Below are 22,516 nucleotides of genomic sequence, written 5' to 3' on the forward strand. Positions count from 1 at the left end.
ACATAAGGACATATTTACTCAGCGGGCAGACTCTGGACCCGGGAGAGCGATCCCTCTCACCTCAGGCATTTCAGAGCATTGTTGATGGTTAGAGCAGCCCTACGTTCTATCTCATGGTGACGGCAAGCAGTAAGAAAGTGGTGCAATTCTTCAGCCGTAGATATGAGCATGGAAATGCTGGAATCGATGCACTGGTTCAACCTTGGCTGATGGACAAATTCCTGTATGTGTTCCCTCCCTGGCCAATGGTAGAGTGAGTCCTGAGAAGAGTGGCCAGGCAACAGGGATGGGTTATCCTAGTGGCCCCGGACTGGATTCAATGCCCCTGGTTTGCAGACCTAGTGCATCTTCAGATCAACCACCCTTTGAGAGTTCAGCCATTCATGGGACTCCTCTCTCTCAAGGTCCGATCATTTTGCAAGATCCAGAGAGCTTTGGTTTCACGACATGGCTCTTGAGCACTTGGCTTTAAGCTGGAAAAGCTACTCTGATCTGGTGGTATGCACTATTTTGAAAACCAAGAAGCTTGTCACATTTGCGGCATAACGCTAATGCATGGGATACCTTCCAACGTTGTTGCTTCAAGGAGCTACTAGATTCTGCCATTGATTCTGTATCTATTCTTTTCTTCTTTCTTCAAGAAGGTCTGGATATGGGGCTGGTGGTTTCCTCACTGAGGGTTCAAGTGGCTGGAATTACCTGTCTCAGGTCTCATGGTGCCAGATGTTCTCTTTCTGCATGCCCAAATGTTGTTCAGGTACTTCAAGGGTGCTTTGAGGCTGCAGTCCCCAGTTCACCAGTCCTGTCTGTCCTGGAATCTGAACATCATGTTGGAAGACAGTGTTTCTGGTTGCTTTCACTTCTTTGAGGTGTTTCTCCGAACTGCAAGCTTTGTCATTCAGGGACCCTTACCTGCGTATCACAGAGGCTGGTTGTTTCCTTGAAGACTGTTCCCTCTTTCTTGCCAATGGTGGTCTTGGTGTTTCAGATTAATCAGGAAGTTTGCCTTCCAGCTTTCCAGCCCTCGGGTTCTAAGAAGATGGACAAAGTTGAACAAAACTACCTTCAGACAAAAAGGCCTGGAAAATAGAATCAGACACCTACAAACAAACCATATCAAGTGCCAAAGAAAAATACTACTCCTAACTCATCACAAAATTCCCCAACTGATTCAGGGGCATCTTCTCTCTAATCAGGAACTTCTTTTTAACAGACCAAGGGCCCACTCACAATTTGACCCTAGGAGTGGACTTAGAAACTTTCACCTCCTCCTTCAAAGAGAAGATTGAAAAGATTAGAAACAATCTCGACATGTCTCTACCAACTCACAGCAGGATTACTCTGAACTGTGTGCTAAACCAACAAAACCCATCAGCAACCCTCAATTACTTCACTGACATCTTACTGGCAGAACTCAAAGCAACACTGGACTCACTTTGCCCTACCACTTCAGCCCATGACCTATGCCTCCACTCTCTCCTATACTTAGCAAAAGGTCCATTCTTCAAATTGATCCTTCCCCTGATCAACGGTTTTAACATTTTTGTACACTGCTTAGAAGGTTTGATTAGGCAGTATAAGAAATTTTAAATAAACTTGAAACTTACAAGGGAGAGATTCCAACATTTTGGAAAGCTGCAATGATCAAACCTCTTGGACCCAGAAACAACAATCAACTATAGGTCAGTCTCAAAACTCCACTTCGCATCAAAGCTCCTAGACAAAACGGTGCTACACCAAATAACCACATTCATCAAGAACGAGAATACCCTCTCCATACACCTATCTGGTTTCAGAGGCTATCACAGCATCAAAACAGTACTTATAGATATAATAGATGACTGCTGGAGTTACACGTATTCCTCATCCAACTAGACCTGAGCATAGCCATCATTCTTGATCATGGAATCCTACTATCCAGACTTTCTGAGATTGGGATCAGGAATACAGTGCTATCATGGTTCACATGCTTCCTGGCAAACTCGGTACACTCAAAGCCATGAACCGTGAACCATGGAGTACGCCAAGACATGCCCTATTGTTCCCACTATTATTCAACATCTACATCAGACTGCCCCTTGAAATTGTTTAAGAGGCATGAAATCCACATACACTCCTTCATGGATGACATAAAACTATACATCCCACTGGGCAAAGCACAGGTCACTCAACTTGAAACTGCAGACCTGCCTTGCAGAGATAAAAGCATAGATGACATTCAACAAACTCCAACTGAACCCTTCTAAGACTGAGCTATTGTGGATTTGTCAGGAGTCTTGCCTTGCCTCAAGTCCCTACATCTCCTGAGACAGCACCATTCTGGAACCCAAAGACCAAGTGTCCAACTTGGGCATCACACTAGATGCTGGCCTGATTCTATCAGCCCATATCTCCAAGGTAGTATCCACCGCCTCCTACTACCTACGGCAGCTAAAATCCATCCACTATTACTTCTCTGAACAGATTTCACCCAGCTATTATATGCCTTTGTACTATTCCTCCTGGAATTTTGGAATGTTTTAGAAACATAGAAGATGACGGCAGAAAAGGGCCATAGCCCAACAAGTCTGCCCACTCTAATGACCTACCCCCCTTGATTTTACCTCCCTAGAGAACCCATTTCCTTTTAAAATCTGGCACGCTGCTGACCTCAATCACCTGAAGCGGAAGTTCATTCCAATGATCAACCACCCTTTCGGTGAAGAAATATTTCCTGGTGTCGCCATGAAATTTCCCACCCCTGATTTTCAGCGGATGCCCTCTTGTGGCCGAGGGCCCTTTAAGAAAGAAGATATCATCTTCCACCTCGATACGGCCCGTGATATATTTAAACGTCTCTATCATGTCTCTCTATGTTCCTCGAGCGAGTATAGCTGCAATTTATTCAGCCTTTCCTCATACAGGAGATCTTTGAGTCCCGAGACCATCCTGGTGGCCATTCGTTATACCGACTCAACTCTCAGCACATCTTTTTGGTAATGTGGTCTCCAGAATTGTACACAATATTCCAGATGAGGTCTCACCATGGATCTGTACAACGGCATTATGACTTCGGGCTTCCGGCTGACAAAACTTCTATGGATATAACCCATCATTTGTCTTGCCTTCGATGAAGCCTTCTCCACTTGATTGGCAGTTTTCATGTCTAATTATCACCCCCAAATCACAGTCTGCCTTAGTCCTAGCCAAGGTTTCACCATTTAGTGTGTAAGTTCTGCACGGATTTCTGCTGCCAAGGTGCATGACTTTACATTTCTTAGCATTGAAGCTTAGCTGCCAAGTTGAGGACCACTGTTCTAATAGAAGTAGGTCCTGCGTCATACTGTCAGGCAAAGTGCTCTTACTTACATAGTTTGGCGTCATCAGCAAATAATGTGATTTTACCTTGAAGCCCCCGAGTCAGATCTCCTACGAATATGTTGAAAAGGATCGGGCCCAAGACCGAGCCCTCGGCACTCCACTGGTCACCTCCGACGTTTTGGAAGGGGTACCGTTTACCACCACTCTCTGAAGTCTACCGCTTAGCCAATCATTGACCCATGCAGTCAATGTTGCTCCCAGACCCATAGATTTCATCTTGCTCAATAACCTGCGGTGTGGGACACTATCAAACGCTTTACTGAAGTCTTAAGTACACGACGTCGAGGGACTCCCCCACATCCAGCTTCTTTGTTACCCAGTCAAAGAAGCTAATTAGATTGGATTGGCAGGACCTTCCCTTGGTAAATCCATGTTGGCGGGGATCCCGTAGAGTCTCCTCATCCAGGATCGTATCTAATTTATGCTTAATTAGTGTTTCCATGAGTTTACTCACTATGGAGGTGAGACTCACCGGCCTGTAATTCACAGCCTCTGTCCTGCAGCCCTTTTTGTGGAGTGGGATGACATTAGCTGTTTTCCAGTCCAAGGGGACTCTTCCTGTACTCAGGGAACGATTGAAGAGCACCGGTAACGGCTCTGCCAGGACATCACGCAACTCTCTAAGCACCCTGGGGTGTATATTGTCCGGCCCCATGGCTTTGTTCACTTTGAGTCTTGTAAGTTCGCAGTAGACGCTGCTGGGTGTAAACTCGAAATTCCAAAACGGGTTTCTGCACAGGTCTATTGGCCAAGGAGGAACACCGACTACAGAGAGTCCAGAATGCAGCAGTGAGACTCCTACAGAACTTTGGCCCTTTCAACCATATCTCCCCCACACTGAACAAAACCTATTGGCTTCTAATACACCAATGCTCCATCTTCAAACAACTAATGTTAGCCTTTAAACCAAGCATGTCAAACTCATCATCCACAACAAACATATTTGCGACCCAGCCAATGTAATCCAGTAAGTCAGAGTCGCAAAGTTTCTCCCGCAATCCATCTGTGCTGAGCTGTCACCTATCTAAGCCAGTCAAAAACAATGATACAACGTACAATTATAACCAGTTGCTTATTCTTATTAAGTACTATGATGTGGACGCCTACCTAAGCCAGTCAAAAACAACAATATAATGTACGAGTATAACCAGTTGCTTATTCTTATTAAGTACTATGATGTGGACACCTTTGGTGCCCAAGACAAGTTTGCATCTCTAGTCATAACGCACCATTTCCCCCCACTAATACTAGCAATGAGTCAGTCAATAATAATACCTACCATGCCATTAGTCTAGTATTGACTTGCTTGGTGCGCCTAACGCTCTTGTCATAGTGCACCATTTCCCCCCCACTAATACTAGCAGTGAATTAGATAATACCTACCACACCATTAGTCTTGTACTGACTTGCTTGGTGTGCATAACAGGAAATATTTCGCCTTCAGAGTACAATAAAAATACAAGTATAGGTTTATTTACGTTACACATTAATTTGTACAATTATTCTGTGTCTGGTAAGTTAATATTTAAGAAAAGATACTGATTTCTATTGAAATGTTTTATTTTTTGTGTGTTAATGATTACTCATTTATTTCAGTTCATATGTCTTATCAAAACAAAGTGGTAGTAAAACTAAACAAAAAAATTGATGATGAACATCGAAATTTCCAAGAAAAGTGAGACTTGGAATACTTTTGCTGGGAAGTAAAAGATAAAATAATTTGCTTGATATGTAATAATGCTATTAGTGTGCCAAAGTTATATAATATTAAACGGCACTATGAACAGCATAAATCAAAATATGACTATTATGAAGGATTAATAAGACAAGAAAAGTTGAAAGAGCTCAAGTTGGGACTGAAAAAACAACATTGATGAACTATCCATGATCTTTAGTATCCAAATTATGATATCTTTCTGAGACTTGTTTGCATGTTTATTTTATCACATGTCTATTTTATCATGTATTTATTTTTTCATGTGTTTGTTTTTATATTATGTATGTAAATTATGTAAACCGCTTAGTTTTAAACAGTATATAAATTTTTTTAAATAAATAAATAAAATTAAAGTATTACAAGTAAGTGAAGCAGCAGTGCATGCAAGCTAAGCCTTGTCAGAGTTGATAGCTAAACACTCAACCTTTTACTGAAGGTGATTTCATCAAGGAATGTCTAATTAAAGCTGCAGAAATTGTTCTGGAAGTGTGAAGGTTTTTCAAACAATCTCATTGTCTCAAAATACAGTTTCAGAAAGAATTAATGATTTGGCTGGCAATTTAACTGATAGGATCAAAGGAAAATCTAGCTTCAAAGCTTTTTCCATTGCCTATGACTAGAATACGGACATTGGGGGCATAGCTCAATTAGTTGTGTTTCTTCGTGCTTGCGATACAAATTTCAACAATTTTAAGGAATTACTGGAACTAGTACTGATGTGTGGCACTACAGTGGGACAAGATATATTTAATTGTTTATGAACTTCTGCAAAAATACAATATACCTCTATCAAAACTATCTTGTTTAGCTACAGATGGAGCTCCTTCAATGGCCTGAAAAAAACCAATGGTTTTGTGGCATTACTGCAAAAAAAGCAAAGTGAAACTTGTGACGGATCCAAGATTCATCATATGCATTACATTATATTTGAAGAAGTATTATGCACAAAGGTAATAAACATGGAAAATGTGTTAACATTTGTCAAAAAAATTATCAATTTCAAAAGATCGAGGCTTAAATCAGCAACAATTCTCTGCTTTCTTAAGTGAATTAGAAAGCAAATATTCCGGTTCGCTCAAGAAAAGGATCTGGGTATCATCGTAGACAGTACGATGAAACCTTCTGCCCAATGTTTGGCGGCGGCCGAAAAAACAAACAGGATACTAGGAATTATTAAAAAAGGGATGATTAACAAGACTAAGAATATTGTAATGCCCCTGAATTGCTCCATGGTGCGACATCATCTGGAGTATTGCGTTCAATTCTGGTCTCCTTATCTCAAGAAGAAAGATATAGTGGCGCTAGAAAAGGTTCAAAGAAGAGTGACCAAGATGATAAAGGGGATGGAACTCCTCTCGTATGAGGAAAAATTTAAAAGGTTAGGGCTCTTCAGCTTGAAAAAGAGTTGACTGAGGGAGATATGATTGAAGTCTACAAAATCCTTAGTGGAGTAGAACAGGTACAAGTGGATCGATTTTTCGCTCCATCAAAAATTACAAAGACTAGGGGACACTTGATGAAGTTACAGGGAAATACTTTTAAAACCAATAGGAGGAAATTTTTTTTCATTCAGTGAATAGTTAAGCTCTGGAACGCATTGCCAGAGGTTGTGGTAAGAGTGGATAGCATAGCTGGGTTTAAGAAAGGTTTGGACAAGTTCCTGGAGGAAAAGTCCATAGTCTGTTATTGACAAAGACAGGGGGAATCCACTGCTTTGTCAATGGAATATTGCTATTCCTTGGGTTTTGGCCAGGTACGAGTGACCTGGATTGGCCACCGTGAGAATGGGCTATTGGGCTTGATGGGCTATTGGTCTGACCCAGTAAGACTGTTCTTATGTTCTACCGAGGTACATTGGCTATCCTGCTCCAAGGTCCTTAAACAATTCTGAGACTTGAAAGAAGAAATATGTCAGTTTTCAATAACTTAAAATTAAGACACAAGATTGTTTTCTGATCCAGTATGGTTACAAGATTTATTCTTCATGGTTGATATAACAAAACAGACGATTTAAATTTAAAACTGCAAGGAAAAGATCAGATCATTACGAACATGTGTGATCAAGTTAAAGCAGTCCAATGTAAGCTAGTTCTTTGGGATAAGCAGTTGAAAAATGAAGATTTAATGTACTTTCTGATATGCAACATAAATAAATCAAGTTTAGGTGAAATTGTAACATATCAAAAATATGCAGAAAAAAATTTAAGCCTTAGAACTGAATTTGAAACAAGATTGCAGATTTTAAATCTTTGGAAGACGAGTTTTCTTCGATTTTCTCAATAAATAGAATCAGTACCTAATCATATGCAAATGGAAGTAATTGAGATCCAGTGCGATTCAGATTTGAAGCCAAAATACAGTGAAGTTAGGTTGCTTGAATTTTATAAAAATTTGCCAGGTTTGAAAATACTCGGAAATTCGCATATGAAATTATTTCCTTGTTAGGAAGTACTTATTGATGTGAGCAGTTATTTATACTTATGAAAGGAAATAAGTCTCCTATCAAATCCAGAATTACCGACGTTCACCTTGGATCAGTTTTTAAAGTGATCATTGCAGACAAGATTTCCTCCAAAACAAGAAAATTAGTAGCAGAGAAGAGATGCCAAGTGTCAGGAAGAAAACATTAATTGTATTGTTGTTCTTGTCCTTTTTTTATACTGTCCTTTTCTAAATAAACCTAAGTTTCTATGAAAAATTATGTTTTTGCTTTTTTGCAGCCCACATAAATTTAAACCTTTTTTATTTGGCCTTTTGTCAAGTTTGATATGCATGCTTTAAATGCTTCCACGGCATGATCCCCGACTATGTAGCAAGGAAACTCCCAATCTACGACCCTTGGCAGCCCCTCCGATCGCAACTTGAACTCAGGCTGTCCAATTCTCCAGCAAACTGCCTTTACCTGGAAACAGCCTGGAAGCAATTGTACTCATACAGCAAGCCTAATCTATGGAATCAACTCCCTCCTGCTTTCGGGGAAATTGACAACCTACTGCCCTTCCGGAAGGCAGTAAAATCACTGTTCACGAACCAACTTGCTCCTGGTCTGAAACTTTAACCAGTCGGGATCCGGCACACCGTAACTCAGGGCACCTGAATATGTAAGCCAATACAGTGCTCTTATCTATTATGGCTATGCAGATACCATTCTGAGACTCTATATAGTTTGTATTCTCTTAGTTTAACTAAAGCACACTGTAGGAGTTCTCAACCCCCGTCCTCATAGCATGTGTCTTTAAAAAAAAAAAAGTCTCACAAGACAAGATGGTGTTGCAGTGAGGATGCCAAAAAGTTCCCTCCTGCTGATATTATATTTCCTACCGGTTTTACCCATTGCTTTCTGGGGTAAAATTGGAAATTAAGATGCCAAAAGAAGAGGAACATAAGAACATAAGCATTGCCTCTGCCGGGTCAGACCAGGGGTCCATCGTGCCCGGCAGTCCGCTCCCGCGGCGGCCCCCCAGGTCCATGACCTGAAAGTGTTCCCTACCTAACCTAAAATATCCATACCCTATTCGCTCGAATGTCCTGTAAGGTACCTCTATCTGTACCCTGTAATCCCCTTCGCTTCCAGGAAGTCATCCAGTCCCTTTTTGAACCCCAGAATTGTACTCTGTCTTATCACCTCTCCGGGAAGCGCGTTCCAGGTGTCTACCACCCTCTGAGTGAAGAAGAACTTCCTTGCATTCGTTATGAATCTGTCTCCTCTCAGTTTTTCTGAATGACCTCTTGTTTTAGTTGTCCCTGCTAGTCTAAAGAATCTGTCTCTCTCCACCTTCTCTATGCCTTTCATGATTTTATAAGTCTCTATCATGTCCCCTCTCAGTCTCCGCTTCTCCAGGGTAAAGAGCCCCAGCCTGTCTAACCGTTCGGCATATGAAAGGTTCTCCATACCTTTTATCATCCTCGTTGCCCTCCTCTGGACCCTCTCGAGTATTGCCATGTCCTTCTTGAGGTATGGCGACCAGTATTGGACGCAGTATTCCAGATGTGGGCGCACCATTGCTCGATACAGTGGTAGGATAACTTCCTTCGTTCTGGTAGTGATACCTTTCTTGATAATGCCCAACATTCTGTTCGCTTTTTTTGAGGCCGCTGCACATTGTGCCACCGGCTTCATTATGTTATCCACCAATACCCCCAGATCTTTTTCTTGGCTGCCTTCCCCGAGTACCCTCCCTCCCATCGCGTAGCTGTACATGGAGTTCCCCTTCCCTATGTGCAAGACCTTACATTTCTCCACATTGAAGCTCATCTGCCATTTTTTTTGCCCATTCACTCAGTTTGTTCAGGTCGCTCTGCAGTTCTTCGCATTCCTCAACAGTTCTGACCCTGCTGGAGAGTTTTGTGTGGAGAGTTTTGTGGAAGAGTCGCTGCTTCAGCCCGGCAGATGGAACCTATCTTGTTTGGCAGGTGGTGATAACGGGCTTCCTAACATCTTCTCCTAGGGGCGAACCGGCTTTGCTGAATCAGAGAGAGATTTCGGCACTCGGGAGCAAAGCTTCGCTTAGTCCCACGGGACCTGCACCTCCTCTGCCACTGTAAGACTGGGGAGTATCGGGAGCTTCACAGGGACTGGAATTGATGTCGCCAGTGGAGCTTGAAGGCTTGCCGACTCCACATGATACCACAGCTGGATCATCAAATTCAGAGAAGGCGCCAGAATTTTCAGTAAGTGTTGGACAAATTTTATCTGTCCTTCCACTAGTAAGACCAGCTGAATTTACACTGGAGTCAATTTGGTTGGCGCTAGACTCGTTGCATAAACTATGTGCTAGAACCCTTCCCCAGGTCACTATTCAGGCTCAGAGACTGGATAAAATGGAGGAGCAAATCAAGGCCCACAGGGAAAAAGTTGCCTACCTAAACCAGTGGGTTCAAGGGTTACAATCCTCTCAGTCTTCCTTAATTCAGGACAGACTATTGTTTGCAAGGAAGGTGGAAAACCTTGAAAATTATACTAAATCATTGAATCTCAGGATCCTGAAGTTTCCTAAACTACTCACAATGTCTCCAAAAGATTTATTTTATACATTTTCGAAAGAAGTATTAAAATACCCGGAGAATAGTTTGCCTGCCCTTCATAAAATATATTTCCTGCCTGTATATTAAAAAAAGACTTCCGCTTCATTGGTTTCACCTGAGGCTTCTAGTCCTTTGAATATTACAAACATTTAGGAAACCTCAGAAGATGAAGTTATTTACTGTTCAACTCTTCTGATGACATTTGTCTTTCATCAAGACAAGGAGGCATTCTTGAAGCTATTTTTTAGGCTTAAAGATGTGACCTTCCTAGAAAGTAAGATCTGTATGTTCCCAGACGTTTTGAAAACTAGTCAGACCAGGAGGAAAAGGTTTCTAGAATTAAAGCAACATGTGGTTGCTCTGGGAGAAAAATTTCAGTTAAGATTTCCCTGCAAGTGTTTGATCCTTATGGATCAAAATTCTTATATTTTCTTTGAACCCTCCCAGTTGCAATTTTTTCTTGAGGGAAAAGGAATAAAAATGGCTAGTGGATCAATATGAAGTAATGCCAATTGGCCCCAGTAAGATAGGTTCAAGTGATAATTTGAAGATGTAACAACACTACGAATTTGATTTGCATTGTTTCTTTTTGAATATATATTCTCTCTGTTAATGTGAATTGTCTCCCCCCCATATATGGACTTTATTAGAGCTTGAGCATTGTTAATTTCTTTTTTTATGGTCTGATTAGACCTAATTTGTATTATTCTTTTTTAATTATTAATGTGGCACAGCTCTAGTCTATATATATATATATATATATATATATATATATATATAATGTTTGATGTATATATAAATGAATAAATAATTTTTTAAAAGTCTCAATTTTCTGTAATATATGTGTACTGTTCCTGTAGCTCGTTATTGATCCAATTGCATGTAGATTCACTATAGCTTTTGTGTTCTTAGTTTCCCTATAGCATGTATGTTATTGAAAACCATCTCAATTTTCTGTAGCTTGTTATCGATCCTGTAGCTTGCTTGTTAATTATCCTGAAAACTACTGTGTACGTATCCTGTAACCCGTTCTAGGCTTCTGGGGAGGACGGGTATAAAACTAAATAATTAAATTTGCTGGATGTACAGAGGGCTATTTTATGGTACCTGATGGTTATGAATGACTTTTGTCTCTCAGAAAACCTCTTTGTGTTGACGACTCCGGCTAAGAAGGGGAGGCTGGTTTCCAAAGCTACCTTTTCAAGATGGATCAGGTCAGCTATTTCGTCCTGCTACATTGTCTGCAATAGGCAAACTCCCTTTGCACTTAGGCCCAGATTCTGTAAAGGATGCCCGGTCTCAGAAGCCAACGGGCGTCCTATACAGAATTGGGCCTAAACCCGCCTAAAAGGAACCGATGTCCATGTTACAGATGCCGGTTAGAGAATTGGGTTACTGCTGAGCTTATCGCAGCAAGGGATCACCTTGCCGTGATAAGTTTAGGAGAAACCCGTCCCCATCCCCCATGAAGACTACCGACAGGAGAGATGTCCAGTCACTCCTGCCCAGCCCTCCCGGTAGATCTCTGACATGAGGAATGCCCAATCCCTCCTATTAGAACTCCCCCCCTCCTCCTGTATATTGCCGGCAGGAAGGATGGCCAATCCTTATTGCTGGAACCCCCCATAGATTACCAAGCTCAGACCCCCCTCCACCCCCACCTGGATCCCCCCACTGGGACCCTCCAAACCCCCTCTAACCTTTTTTGCTGGCCAGATGAGTTCTTCCTCCAGCCGGCAGGCCTGCCTTCATGTGAATGGCGGACCTGCCCCTTCCCGGTGCATTGTGGGATGCACCAGGGAGGGGCTTAACATCCGATTGGCCCATGCACCTAAGGCCCCACCCATAGAAGGGGCCTTAAGCACCTGAGCGAACCGGAATCTTAGGTTGGACCATGTGCCCAAGGCCCCTCCTTTGGGTGGGGCCTTAGGTGCCTGGACCTGCACTGGGAAGGGGCAGGCCCACCATTCACACAGAGGCGGGCCTGCCGACCGAAGGGAAAGCCCATCTGTCCGTAAAAAAAGGTTAGAGTGGGGTCAGTTAGGAGGGTTCTAGTCGGAGGGTGCATGGGCGATCTATGGGGGGATTTCCGGCAGGAAAGCTTGGGCCATCCCTCCTGCTGGCGATCTAGCCCAGGGGGTATTCTGCCAGGAGGGATTGGGCATCCCTCTTCGGGTGAACTATGGAGGGAGGGAATTGCCGGGCAGGAGGGACAGGACATCCCTCCTGCCTCAGTCATTGGGTTGATGGGGGGCCGTGATAAGCTCAACAGCCGTGTCTACTTGTATGCATCTCCCGCTGGCCTAGGGAGGTGCTTACGGCCACCTAGGTCCATCGAAGGCTACTTCCGGGCCAAACCATGCCTAGCCTTAAGTGAGCTTAGGCAGACTTGCACGCCTCCCTAGGCTCCGGGAGCTGCCTCCAATGTAGGCGGCCTACCTCAGGAGTTTAAAAAAGAATAAAACATGTGTCCCGATTGGCTGGTTAGGCAGTGGTAGAACGCCTAGCACTGCCTACAATTGGGATGCTGTTTTTAGAATCCAGAACCTTAGAGCGCATTTGATGAGAGGGATTTCTTCTTCCTGGGCTGAAGCCAGAATGATTCCTCTGGATAAGATTTGTCGGGCAGTGTATTGGTTGATCTTCATACTATTCACCAAGTTTTATAGGGTGAACATAGTGGCTGAAGATGACTCCTACTTTGAAGACCTCAGGTTTTGAGGGCAGGTTTATTTCTCCCACCTGGGATTTCTGGGACTGCTTAGGTACGTCAGCATTCCATCCCTATTTGCACTGGAAAAAGAGATTAAATTCTTACCTTGATAATATCTTTTCCAATAGATAGGAATGGTATGCTGAACCCTGCCACCCATCATTTTCAATGTGCCTGCCTGGAACTCCTTCTACTTGAAGGCTGCGTCTCTGACCTTTCTGCCTGCTATAGTATATTGGAAGACATTCTATATTTACTGTATACAGCTATTTGAGGTTTCTCCAGAGTTCCACAGTTTCTTATGGCTTTTTGCTAATAACTATTGTTATTTGTTTCTTTCCTCTCCATGGTGTGTTTATGAGCTTTGTGTTTATATTTATGAGCAGATCAAAGTCTTGTTAGGGGGTCTCTCCATTCTCCTTCTCCTCTTCTCTCCTGTATGTCATCGGCTTTGAAACTAACTGACTGGGGGCAGCAGAGAGCAGGGAGAAGGAGGATGGTAGGATGAAAACAGTGATCAGTATCTCCTGCAATGGACTCATGGGAGCGGATTCAAGACCCTTGTTTCAGCATACTATCCTATCTACTGGAATAGATATTATCAAGATAAGAACCTAAATTTCTTTTTCAAATACTTAGGGCCTGTTTAATCAAGAAAAAGTGTACATCTAGTATGTTTTAATTATTTTGCTGAATATTTATTTTACATTAGTTATTATGAATTGTTATGTAACCCCTAAAATTTTTTTATAAAATAAATAAATGCACTGAAACCCATAAGGATTAAATGGGCTTCAGTACATTTGCTGTACTGCACACGCTACCATGGCTCGATAAAAGGCCCTTAATTTACAAGCCTGTTTAACTTGCAGATTTTTAAGTTAATCTTTATTATTCATTTTCAGTTGCAAGAAAACCAAGAGATAAATTGAAAATATGATGAATTCTATTTTTAAGGGTATATTTGTTCATATATACCGGTTAAGTAAAATAGCAGTCAACTGTTCCTTTTATTTTGTGATTTTTACTGTATACTTACAGCAGATTTATGGATACAACATAAAAAAAACAAGATCAAACAAATCTGTTCCTTTAGATTTTTCAAATACATCAAACACTGAACTATAACAGTTTTTAAAAACTTTTAAGATTCGTTTTCAACCAAAATTAATTAAAGATAAATTATATATAAATATATATATATATATATATATATATATACATATATATATATATATATATATATGTGTGTGTGTGTGTGTTGTGTGTGTGTATATATAATTTTAATGTGTGGAACAATATTTTTATCTATTTGTAAACAAAATGTTGGCTTTTAATGTGTTTACACATAAATATAGGTACTAGTAAAGTAATATACAATATGGGGTATTATTCTATGAGCTTCTTATTTTTTATGGCAGGAAGGTATGGAAATAGCCACTGATTCATGTAAACAAGTTCTTATAGACTATTGACTAGTAAAGTATGTACTACTACCGTATTTTCACGTCGATAACGCACACCCGTGTAAACCGCGCACACGGGTATAGCGCGCGAAAAACACATATTTATGTACAGAAATTTTATATACCGCGCACACCCGTATACCGCGCATGCTGCCCGACTCTCCTTTCGCCCGCCCCGACTCTCCTCTCCCCCTTGAAGTCCTGTCCCCACCCTGAAAGCCTGATGCTCCCCCGACGTCCGATTCACCCCCCCACCCCGAAGGACCGCTCGCACGCACCCGCACCCCCACCCCGAAGGACCGCTCGCATGCACTCGCACCCCCACCCCGAAGGACCGCTCGCACGCACTCCCACCTGCACCCGCACCCCCACCCTGAAGGACCACTCGCACCCCCACAGCCTCCCGACCCCCCCATCATGTAGAAGCTCCTACCGGTGTCCTGCTGCTTCCTCTTGGCGGTCCCGACTCCCTGACACGATCGGGGCAAGAGGGAGCTCAAGCCCTCTTGCCCCAGCCAACCGCGGCACCCCCGACACGATCGGGGCAAGAGGGAGCTCAAGCCCTCTTGCCCCAGCCAACCGCGGCACCCCTGACACGATCAGGGCAAGAGGGAGCTCAAGCCCTCTTGCCCCTCCGACTCCCCGACACGATCGGGGCAAAAGGGAGCCCAAGCCCTCTTGCCCCGCTGACTCCCCAACTCCCCGACAATATCGGGCCAGGAGGGAGCCCAAGTTGTCCTGGCCCTGGCGAACCCCCCCCCCCCCCCCCGCTAGTTGTTCGGGCCAGGAGGGAGCCCAAACCCTCCTGGCCACGGCGACCCCCTACCCCCCCCCCGCACTACATTACGGGCAGGAGGGATCCCAGGCCCTCCTGCCCTCGACGCAAACCCCCCTCCCCCCAACGACCACCCCCCAAGAACTTCCGACCGCCCCCCCCCAGCTGATCCGCGACCCCCCTGGCCGACCCCACAACACCCCCACCCCCCTTCCCCGTACCTTTTTGTAGTTGGCCGGACAGACGGTAGCCAAAACCGCCTGTCCGGCAGGCAGCCAACGACGGAATGAGCCGGATTGGCCCATCCGTCCCAAAGCTCCGCCTACTGGTGGGGCCTAAGGCGCCTGGGCCAATCAGAATAGGCCCGGGAGCCTTAGGTCCCTCCTGGGGGCGGGGCCATGGGCACATGGTTGGGTTGGGCCCATGTGCCTCAGGCCCCACCAGTAGGCGGAGGTTTGGGATGGATGGGGCCAATCCGGCCTCATTCCGTTGTGGCTGCCTGCCGGACAGGCGGAGTTTAACTCCCGTCTGTCCGGCCAACTACACAAAGGTACGGGGAAGGGGGGTGGGGGTGTCGTGGGGGTCGGCCAGGGGGGTCGCGGGTCGGCTGGGGGGCGGTCGGAGGTTCATTGGGGGGGGGCGGTCATTGGGGGGGAGGGGGGTTTGCGTCGAGGGCAGGAGGGCCTGGGATCCCTCCTGCCCATAATGTAGTGCGGGGTGGGAGTAGGGGGTCGCCGTGGCCAGGAGGGTTTGGGCTCCCTCCTGGCCCGAACAACTAGCGGGGGGGGGGGGGGTCACCAGGGCCAGGAGGACTTGGGCTCCCTCCTGGCCCGATATTGTCTGGGGAGTTGGGGAGTTGCGGGGCAAGAGGGCTTGGGCTCCCTCTTGCCCCGATCGTGTTGGGTGTCGGGACCGCCAAGAGGAAGCAGCAGGACACTGGTAGGAGCTTCTACATGATGGGGGGGGGGTGGTTCGGGAGGCTGTGGGGGTGCAAGCGGTCCTTCAGGGTGGGGGTCGGATGCGGGTGGGAGTGTGTGCGAGCGGTCCTTTGGTGTGGGGGTGCGGGTGCATGCGAGCGGTCCTTCGGGGTGGGGGTGCAAGCGGTCCTGCGGGGGGGGGGGGGTGAATTGGACGTCGGGGGGGAACTATGTAAAAAAATATTGTACAACGCGCTCACGTGTATATCGCACAAGGGTATGCGCGGTACGTAAAAACCACGTATAACGTGCACGTTATATGCGAGAAAATACGGTACTCATCGTTTCTGAAGTGGTACCAGATGCACTCAGCTCTGAACATTATACATGCAAGAGACCCTGTTTGAAAGAGCTTATAATCTAGTTATGATAGACTAACAGACAAGGGTGAATCTATATATGATGCTCATATAGGAAATTACAGAGGGAATTATAAGGCAGATAGGGTAGGAGACTACAGAGGGAATGACAAACAGATATGGGTGTTTTACAAGTGGATTGGAGTTAGGACTTAAAAGCAGCTTAAAGAAAATTGACTTTTAGCATGGATTTCAATCCTACCAGAGACAGAGCCTGACATACTGAGTCAGGCAGATTGTTCCAGGCATATGATACAGCAAATTAGAAGGGACAGAGTCGAGAGTTGGTAGTAGAGGAGAAGTGTACATATAAGAGAGACTTCCCGATGAACGGAGTGCTCAGGGAGGAATATAGGGAGAGATAAGAAAGGAGAGATACCGAGGAGCTACAGAGTGAATACAGTTGAGATCAATAAGAGGAGTTTAAACTGTATGAGGAAATGGACAGGGAGCCAGTGAAGCAACTGGTGCTGGTCTGAAGGAGTCTGGCTTGGTTGCAGGATACAAAATATTACACCCATTTATTCCTGCTCATTTGTTTGTGGGAGCTAAATGGTGTTGTACCCATGTTAGTCCACTGTCGGAGATAATACAATATACAGAATTAAAAAGAAACATAAACAAAAGGAATAAAGGTAATACCTTTTTTTATTGGACTAAGTACATTGTTTGGTCAGCTTTCGAAGATGGCCCTTCTTCCTCAGATCAGAAACATAGAAACATGATGGCAGATAAAGGCCAAATGGCACATCCAGTCTGCCCATCCACAGTAACCATTATCTCTTCCTCTCTCTAAAAGATCTCACATGCCTATCCCAGGCTTTCTTGAATTCGGACACAGGCTCTGTCTCCACCACCTCTTCGAGGAGACACTTTCATGCATCTACCACCCTTTCTGTAAAAAAGTATTTCCTTAGATTACTCCTGAGCCTATCACCTCTTAACTTCATCCTATGCCCTCTCATTCCAGAGCTTCCTTTTAAATGAAAGAGATTTGATTCATGCACATCACGTAGGTATTTAAACATCTCTATCAAACTCCCCTCTCCTGTCTTTTCTCCAAAGTATACATATTGAGATTTTTAGTTCTGTCCCTATACACCTTATGACGAAGACCATGCACCTTTTTAGTAGCCTTCCTCTGGACTGACTCCATCATTTTTATATCTTTTTGAAGGTGTGACCTCCTGAATTGTACATAATATTCTAAATGAGGTCTCAACAAAGTCCTTCTTCTACAGGGGCATCAATACCTCCTTTTTTCCTACTGGCCATACCTCTTCCTATGCAACCTAGCATCCTTCTACCTTTCGCTGTCACCTTTTCAACCTGTTTGGCCACTGTAAGATCATCACATACAATCGCACCTAAGTCCCGCTCTTCTGTTGTTCACATAAGTTCTTCACCCCTTAAACTGTACTATTCCCTCGGGTTTTTGCAGCCGAAATACATGACCTTGCATTTCTTAGCATTAAATTTTAACTGCCAAATTTAAGACCATTCTTCAAGCTTCGCTAGGTCTTTATATTTATTTTTTTTTTAAGTTCCAAGATTTTATTGATTTTAATACACATTAAGTACAAAAAGAGAAATGTTAACAAGGCGAGATACAGTCAGGTTGTACATATAATAAAAATTAAAGATTCATACAAACTTAGCTATGTAATACAACAAACTGATCTAAGCCTATATGTTTGTTTATTTTTATTAAAATCTTTATATACAGCCAAAAAGGATCAGAGTGGTTTACAGTATAACTCAATCAAATTTATGAAAATAACTCCATCACACCATCCAAGGTGTCTACTCTATTGCAGATTTTGGTATCATCCTCAAAGAGGCAAATCTTACCCAACAGCCCTTCAGCAATATTGTTTATAAAAATGTTAAAAAGAACAGTCCATAGAACAGACCCTTGAGGCACACCACCGGTACCATCCCTTCCTCAGAGCGATCTCCATTGATCATTATCCTCTGTTGCCTTCCACTCAACCAGTTCTTGATCTAGTCCGTCACTTTGGGACCTATCCCGAGGGCACTCAGTTTATTTATTAGACATCTCTGTGGAACACTATCAAAGGCTTTGCTAAAATCTAAATACACCACATCTAGCGCAGTCTCTCTATCCAATTCTATGGTCACCCAGTCGAAGGAATTGATCAGATTTGTCTGACAAGACCTACCTCTAGTGAATCCATGTGGCTGTGGGTCCTGTAATCCACAGGATTCCAGAAACTTCATCATTCTCTGTTTTAAAAGTGTTTCCATTTGTTTACAACAGAAGTCAGACTTACTGGCCTGTAATTCCCTACTTCTTCCTTACTTCCACTTTTGTGGAGAGGGATCACATCAGCCCTTCTCTAGTCCAGTACCACTCCTGACTCTAGAGACTCATTGAAAAGGTCAGTCAGGCCACCAGAACTTCCCTAAGTTCCTTCAGCACCCTCGAATGTACACCATCCGGCCCCATCGCTTTGTCTACCTTTATTTTAGCTAGCTCCTCACGAATACAACCTTCTGAAAATTGATCAGGGTCTACCACTCCTCCATCCCTATTTGCGTTTGTCTTCTACGGTCCCATTCCTGGCGCTTTAGCCGTGAACGCATAACAGAAATATTTAGCAATTTAGCCTTTTCTTTATGAGCTTCTACATATTTCTTCTCTTCATCTTTGAGTCTCACAATGCCACTTTTGCACTCCTTCCTATCACAAATATATCTAAAAAATGTCTTGTCTCCCATTTTACCATCTCAGCTATTTCTCTTCCATTTGCATCTTTGCTTTCCTGACTCTCGACCAACCTCTCTTAATTTTTTTCAGATATTTTTGTCCATCTTCTTCTTTCTGTATAAATGTAAACCGCTTTTGGATTTAAAAGCGGTATATCGAGTCCAAAAATAAACTTTAAAGTTCTTTAATCTTTTGTAATTTATGAAAGCTAACCTCTTATTCCTTACCTTCTCAGCTACTACTTTTGAGAAATGTTCAGGAAGGATTTTAGATTCAACTCACACCTTTCTCAGTAGTAGCACAAGATGAAACATATTTGAGCAGTAGCATAGTTTGACCTCAATTTTTGGGTGGGCCTGGGGTTAGACTGGGTTAGTATGATCCATGCATTTTCTCTCTGCCTCCCCTCCACCCCTTGATGCATTACATTACATTACATTACATTAGGGATTTCTATTCCGCCATTACCTTGCGGTTCAAGGCGGATTACAAAAGGTTAATTTAAAAAAAAAAAACAGAGTTACAATGATTAGCAAGAGAGGTAAGTTGTAGATCTTATAAACATTTAGCGGGTTGTTGAGGGTGAGGTGGTTTGTAAAAGAGTTAATAGGTGGTCATAGTGGAAGTTCTTTTGTTATTATTAGTGCAGTAATGGGTAGATCAAATGTCAGTTTTAGAGTTACTAAACGGTCGTGATGTTATTGCTGCTTCAGGAATTTCTTGAAGAGTGTGGTTTTTATTTCTTTTCTGAACGTCCTATAGTCTGGGGTGGTCATCAAGAGGTTGGAGATCTGGTTGTTCAGCCTTGCGGCTTGGGTGGCTAGGAGGCCGTCGTGTAGTTTTGTTCTTTTTACTTCCTTGATTGGGGGGGGTATGAATGGGGAGTGCGTTTTTCTGTGTCTTGTAGTGGGTGCTTGGATTGAGGCGATTGTTCAAGTATGATGGGCTGTCTCCGTGTAGGGTTTTAAATAATATGCAGTAGAATTTGAATTGGATTCTTTCTTGGATTGGAAGCCAATGTGAGTTGATGAAGGCTTCAGTGATGTGGTCATGTTTTTTCAATGAGTAGATGAGTCTCAAAGCTGTATTTTGGATTGTTTGGAGTTGTCTGATCGTAGTTGCAGGGCAAGGAAGGAAGAGGATGTTGCAGTAGTCCAATATACCTAGTATTAGGGATTGTACTATAAGTTGGAATTGTGTTCTTTCAAAGAATTTTCGGACTTGTCTCAGATTTCTCATGATTGCGAATGATTTCTGAATTGTTTTATTTATTTGCGGTTGCATAGTGCAGCATCTGTCTATGGTCATGCCAAGTAGTTTTATGGTGGTTTGGATGGGATATTTGATTGCGTTTATGTCTAAGTTGGTTGTGGTTTGGATCTTGTCATTTTCGAGAAGGATAAATTTTGTTTTGTCTTGGTTGAGTTTAAGTTTGTGATTTTTCATCCAGGTTGTGACTGTTTCAAGTGTTTGGTGAAGTTTGTCTGTCATGGTAGGTTTAGAATGATCGTATGGGATGAGGATGGTGATGTCATCAGCATAACTATAGGTGGTTATGCCCAGATTGTCCAGATGCGTTCCTAGAGAAGCAGTGTAGAGATTGAAGAGGGTGGGGGATAGTGGAGATACCTTGTGGTACGCCGCAGGGGTTTGACCAGGATTCTGACTTTTCTTTGTTTGATTTTACACTGTAGGTTCTGAGTTTTAGGAATCCTTCAAACCAAGAGTATACTTTATCTGAGATGCCTATTGCGTCTAAGATCTGTAGAAGGATGTTGTGATCCACTAAGTCGAATGCCGCAGTTAGGTCCAGTTGTATGAGAAGCATTTTTTTTCCCTGTACTAAGGTGTTGTCTGACGGTATCCATAAGGGAGCCTAGTAGTGTCTCTGTACTGAAGTTTGTTCTGAAGCCTGATTGCATGGGGTGGAGTAGGTTGTGGTCATCTATGTAATTGGTGAGGAGTTTGGCTACTAGGCCTTCTATAATTTTGACATATAGCGGAATTGAGGCTATAGGTCTAAAGTTAGATGGGTGGTTTTGTGGTGCTTTTGGGTCTTTTTGGATTGGGGGGATGACGATTTCGCTGAGGTCAGCAGGGAATGTGCCTTCTGTGAGCGTGAATTGAATCCATTGTAGAATTATGGTGCGGAATTTTACACTAGAGGTGGTAAGGAGATATGAGGGGCAATGGTTGAGGTCACAGGAGGCATGGCTGTATTTTTTGTAGAATTTGTTGAATTCTGACCATTGTATGTTGGGGAATTGAGTCCAAATTCTGTCTGCTGCAGTTGCCTCTTTTCCTGAAGGGTGGATTGTGATTGGGTTTTGATGGGATGGGTTAAGGATGAGAGTGGCTCTGGTATTGGTAATTTTGTTCTTGAAGTGTTCTGCTAAGAGGGTGGGTGATGGTGGAGGGGTGTTCGTGGTGGTTGTGTATGGTTTGGTGTCTGTTAATTCTTTCAGGATTTGGAATATTTTTTTGGAATCTTGGGTTTCCGTGCCTATGAGATTAGTATAGTAGCTTTTCCTCTTATCCCTTAGTTGATTTTTGTATTGTTTGTTGATTTTTTTTCCATTCGGTTTTTGTTTGATCTTGGTTCTTTTTTCTCCATTTTCTTTCTAATCTTCTACACTGTCTTTTGAGTTGGAGTAATTCATTATCAAACCATTGGTCTGATTTCCTGCTGGTTCTGGTTTTGGTTTGTAGGGGGGCCAGATCATCAAGGATGTTGGTGGACACATTTTTCCAGTGGGAGATGAAGTTTTTTGGGTCGCAGTCTTGGATAGTTTCGTCTACATTTGACCAAAAAATGGTTGGGGTCGATATGTTTGCGTGTGGTATATGTGGTTTTTTTTGATTGAGGTGTGTGTTTGGTCATGGTCCAGTTGATGTTGAATGTTGTATGTGTAGTGGTCTGACCATAGGGATGGGGACCATGTTCCGTTAGGAGTTTGGATTGCTGGATTGGATGGTTGGTGAGTCATGAATGCAGCAATGTCCAGTTGATGACCTTTTTCATGGGTGGTTTGTGGGTTTAGGATCTGGAAGGATAAGGCATTGAGGAAGGATAGACAGTTATTTGCTGGTGTGGAGGTTGTGTCTTCTAGGTGTAGGTTTAGGTCTCCTAGGATGAGGTTATATTCTGCTGTTAATGAGTTTTGGTAGATGAAGTTTTCAAATTCAGGTCTCACTGTGGTCCAGTTTCCTGGTGTTATGTAGCAGAGCAAGCAGTTTAGTGATTTTTTTAGTGTTGGGTTTGTGAGATGACACGCTAGGAAATCCATTTGCGGGGTGGATGTTTTTTTCAAGTATGTTTAGAGTTAGGGAATTCTTGATTATTATTGCTAGTCCTCCTCCTCTTTTTTTTTCTCTGCAGGTTACTGTTATTTT

General features: G+C 43.3%; 1 protein-coding gene across 1 annotated transcript in view; it reads left to right on the forward strand.

Moving 5' to 3' along the window:
• STAG1 (stromal antigen 1) overlaps positions 1–22,516 on the forward strand; it is a 2,074,316-nt gene that overhangs the window by 618,273 nt on the left and 1,433,527 nt on the right. The window contains 2 exon segments of the mRNA XM_033958034.1: positions 13,721–13,741; positions 13,743–13,795. Of these exon segments, the coding sequence (XP_033813925.1) occupies positions 13,721–13,741; positions 13,743–13,795 (74 nt within the window).

The sequence above is a fragment of the Geotrypetes seraphini genome, chromosome 9 (assembly GCF_902459505.1).
Source record: "Geotrypetes seraphini chromosome 9, aGeoSer1.1, whole genome shotgun sequence".
Taxonomy (NCBI): Eukaryota; Metazoa; Chordata; class Amphibia; order Gymnophiona; family Dermophiidae; genus Geotrypetes; species Geotrypetes seraphini.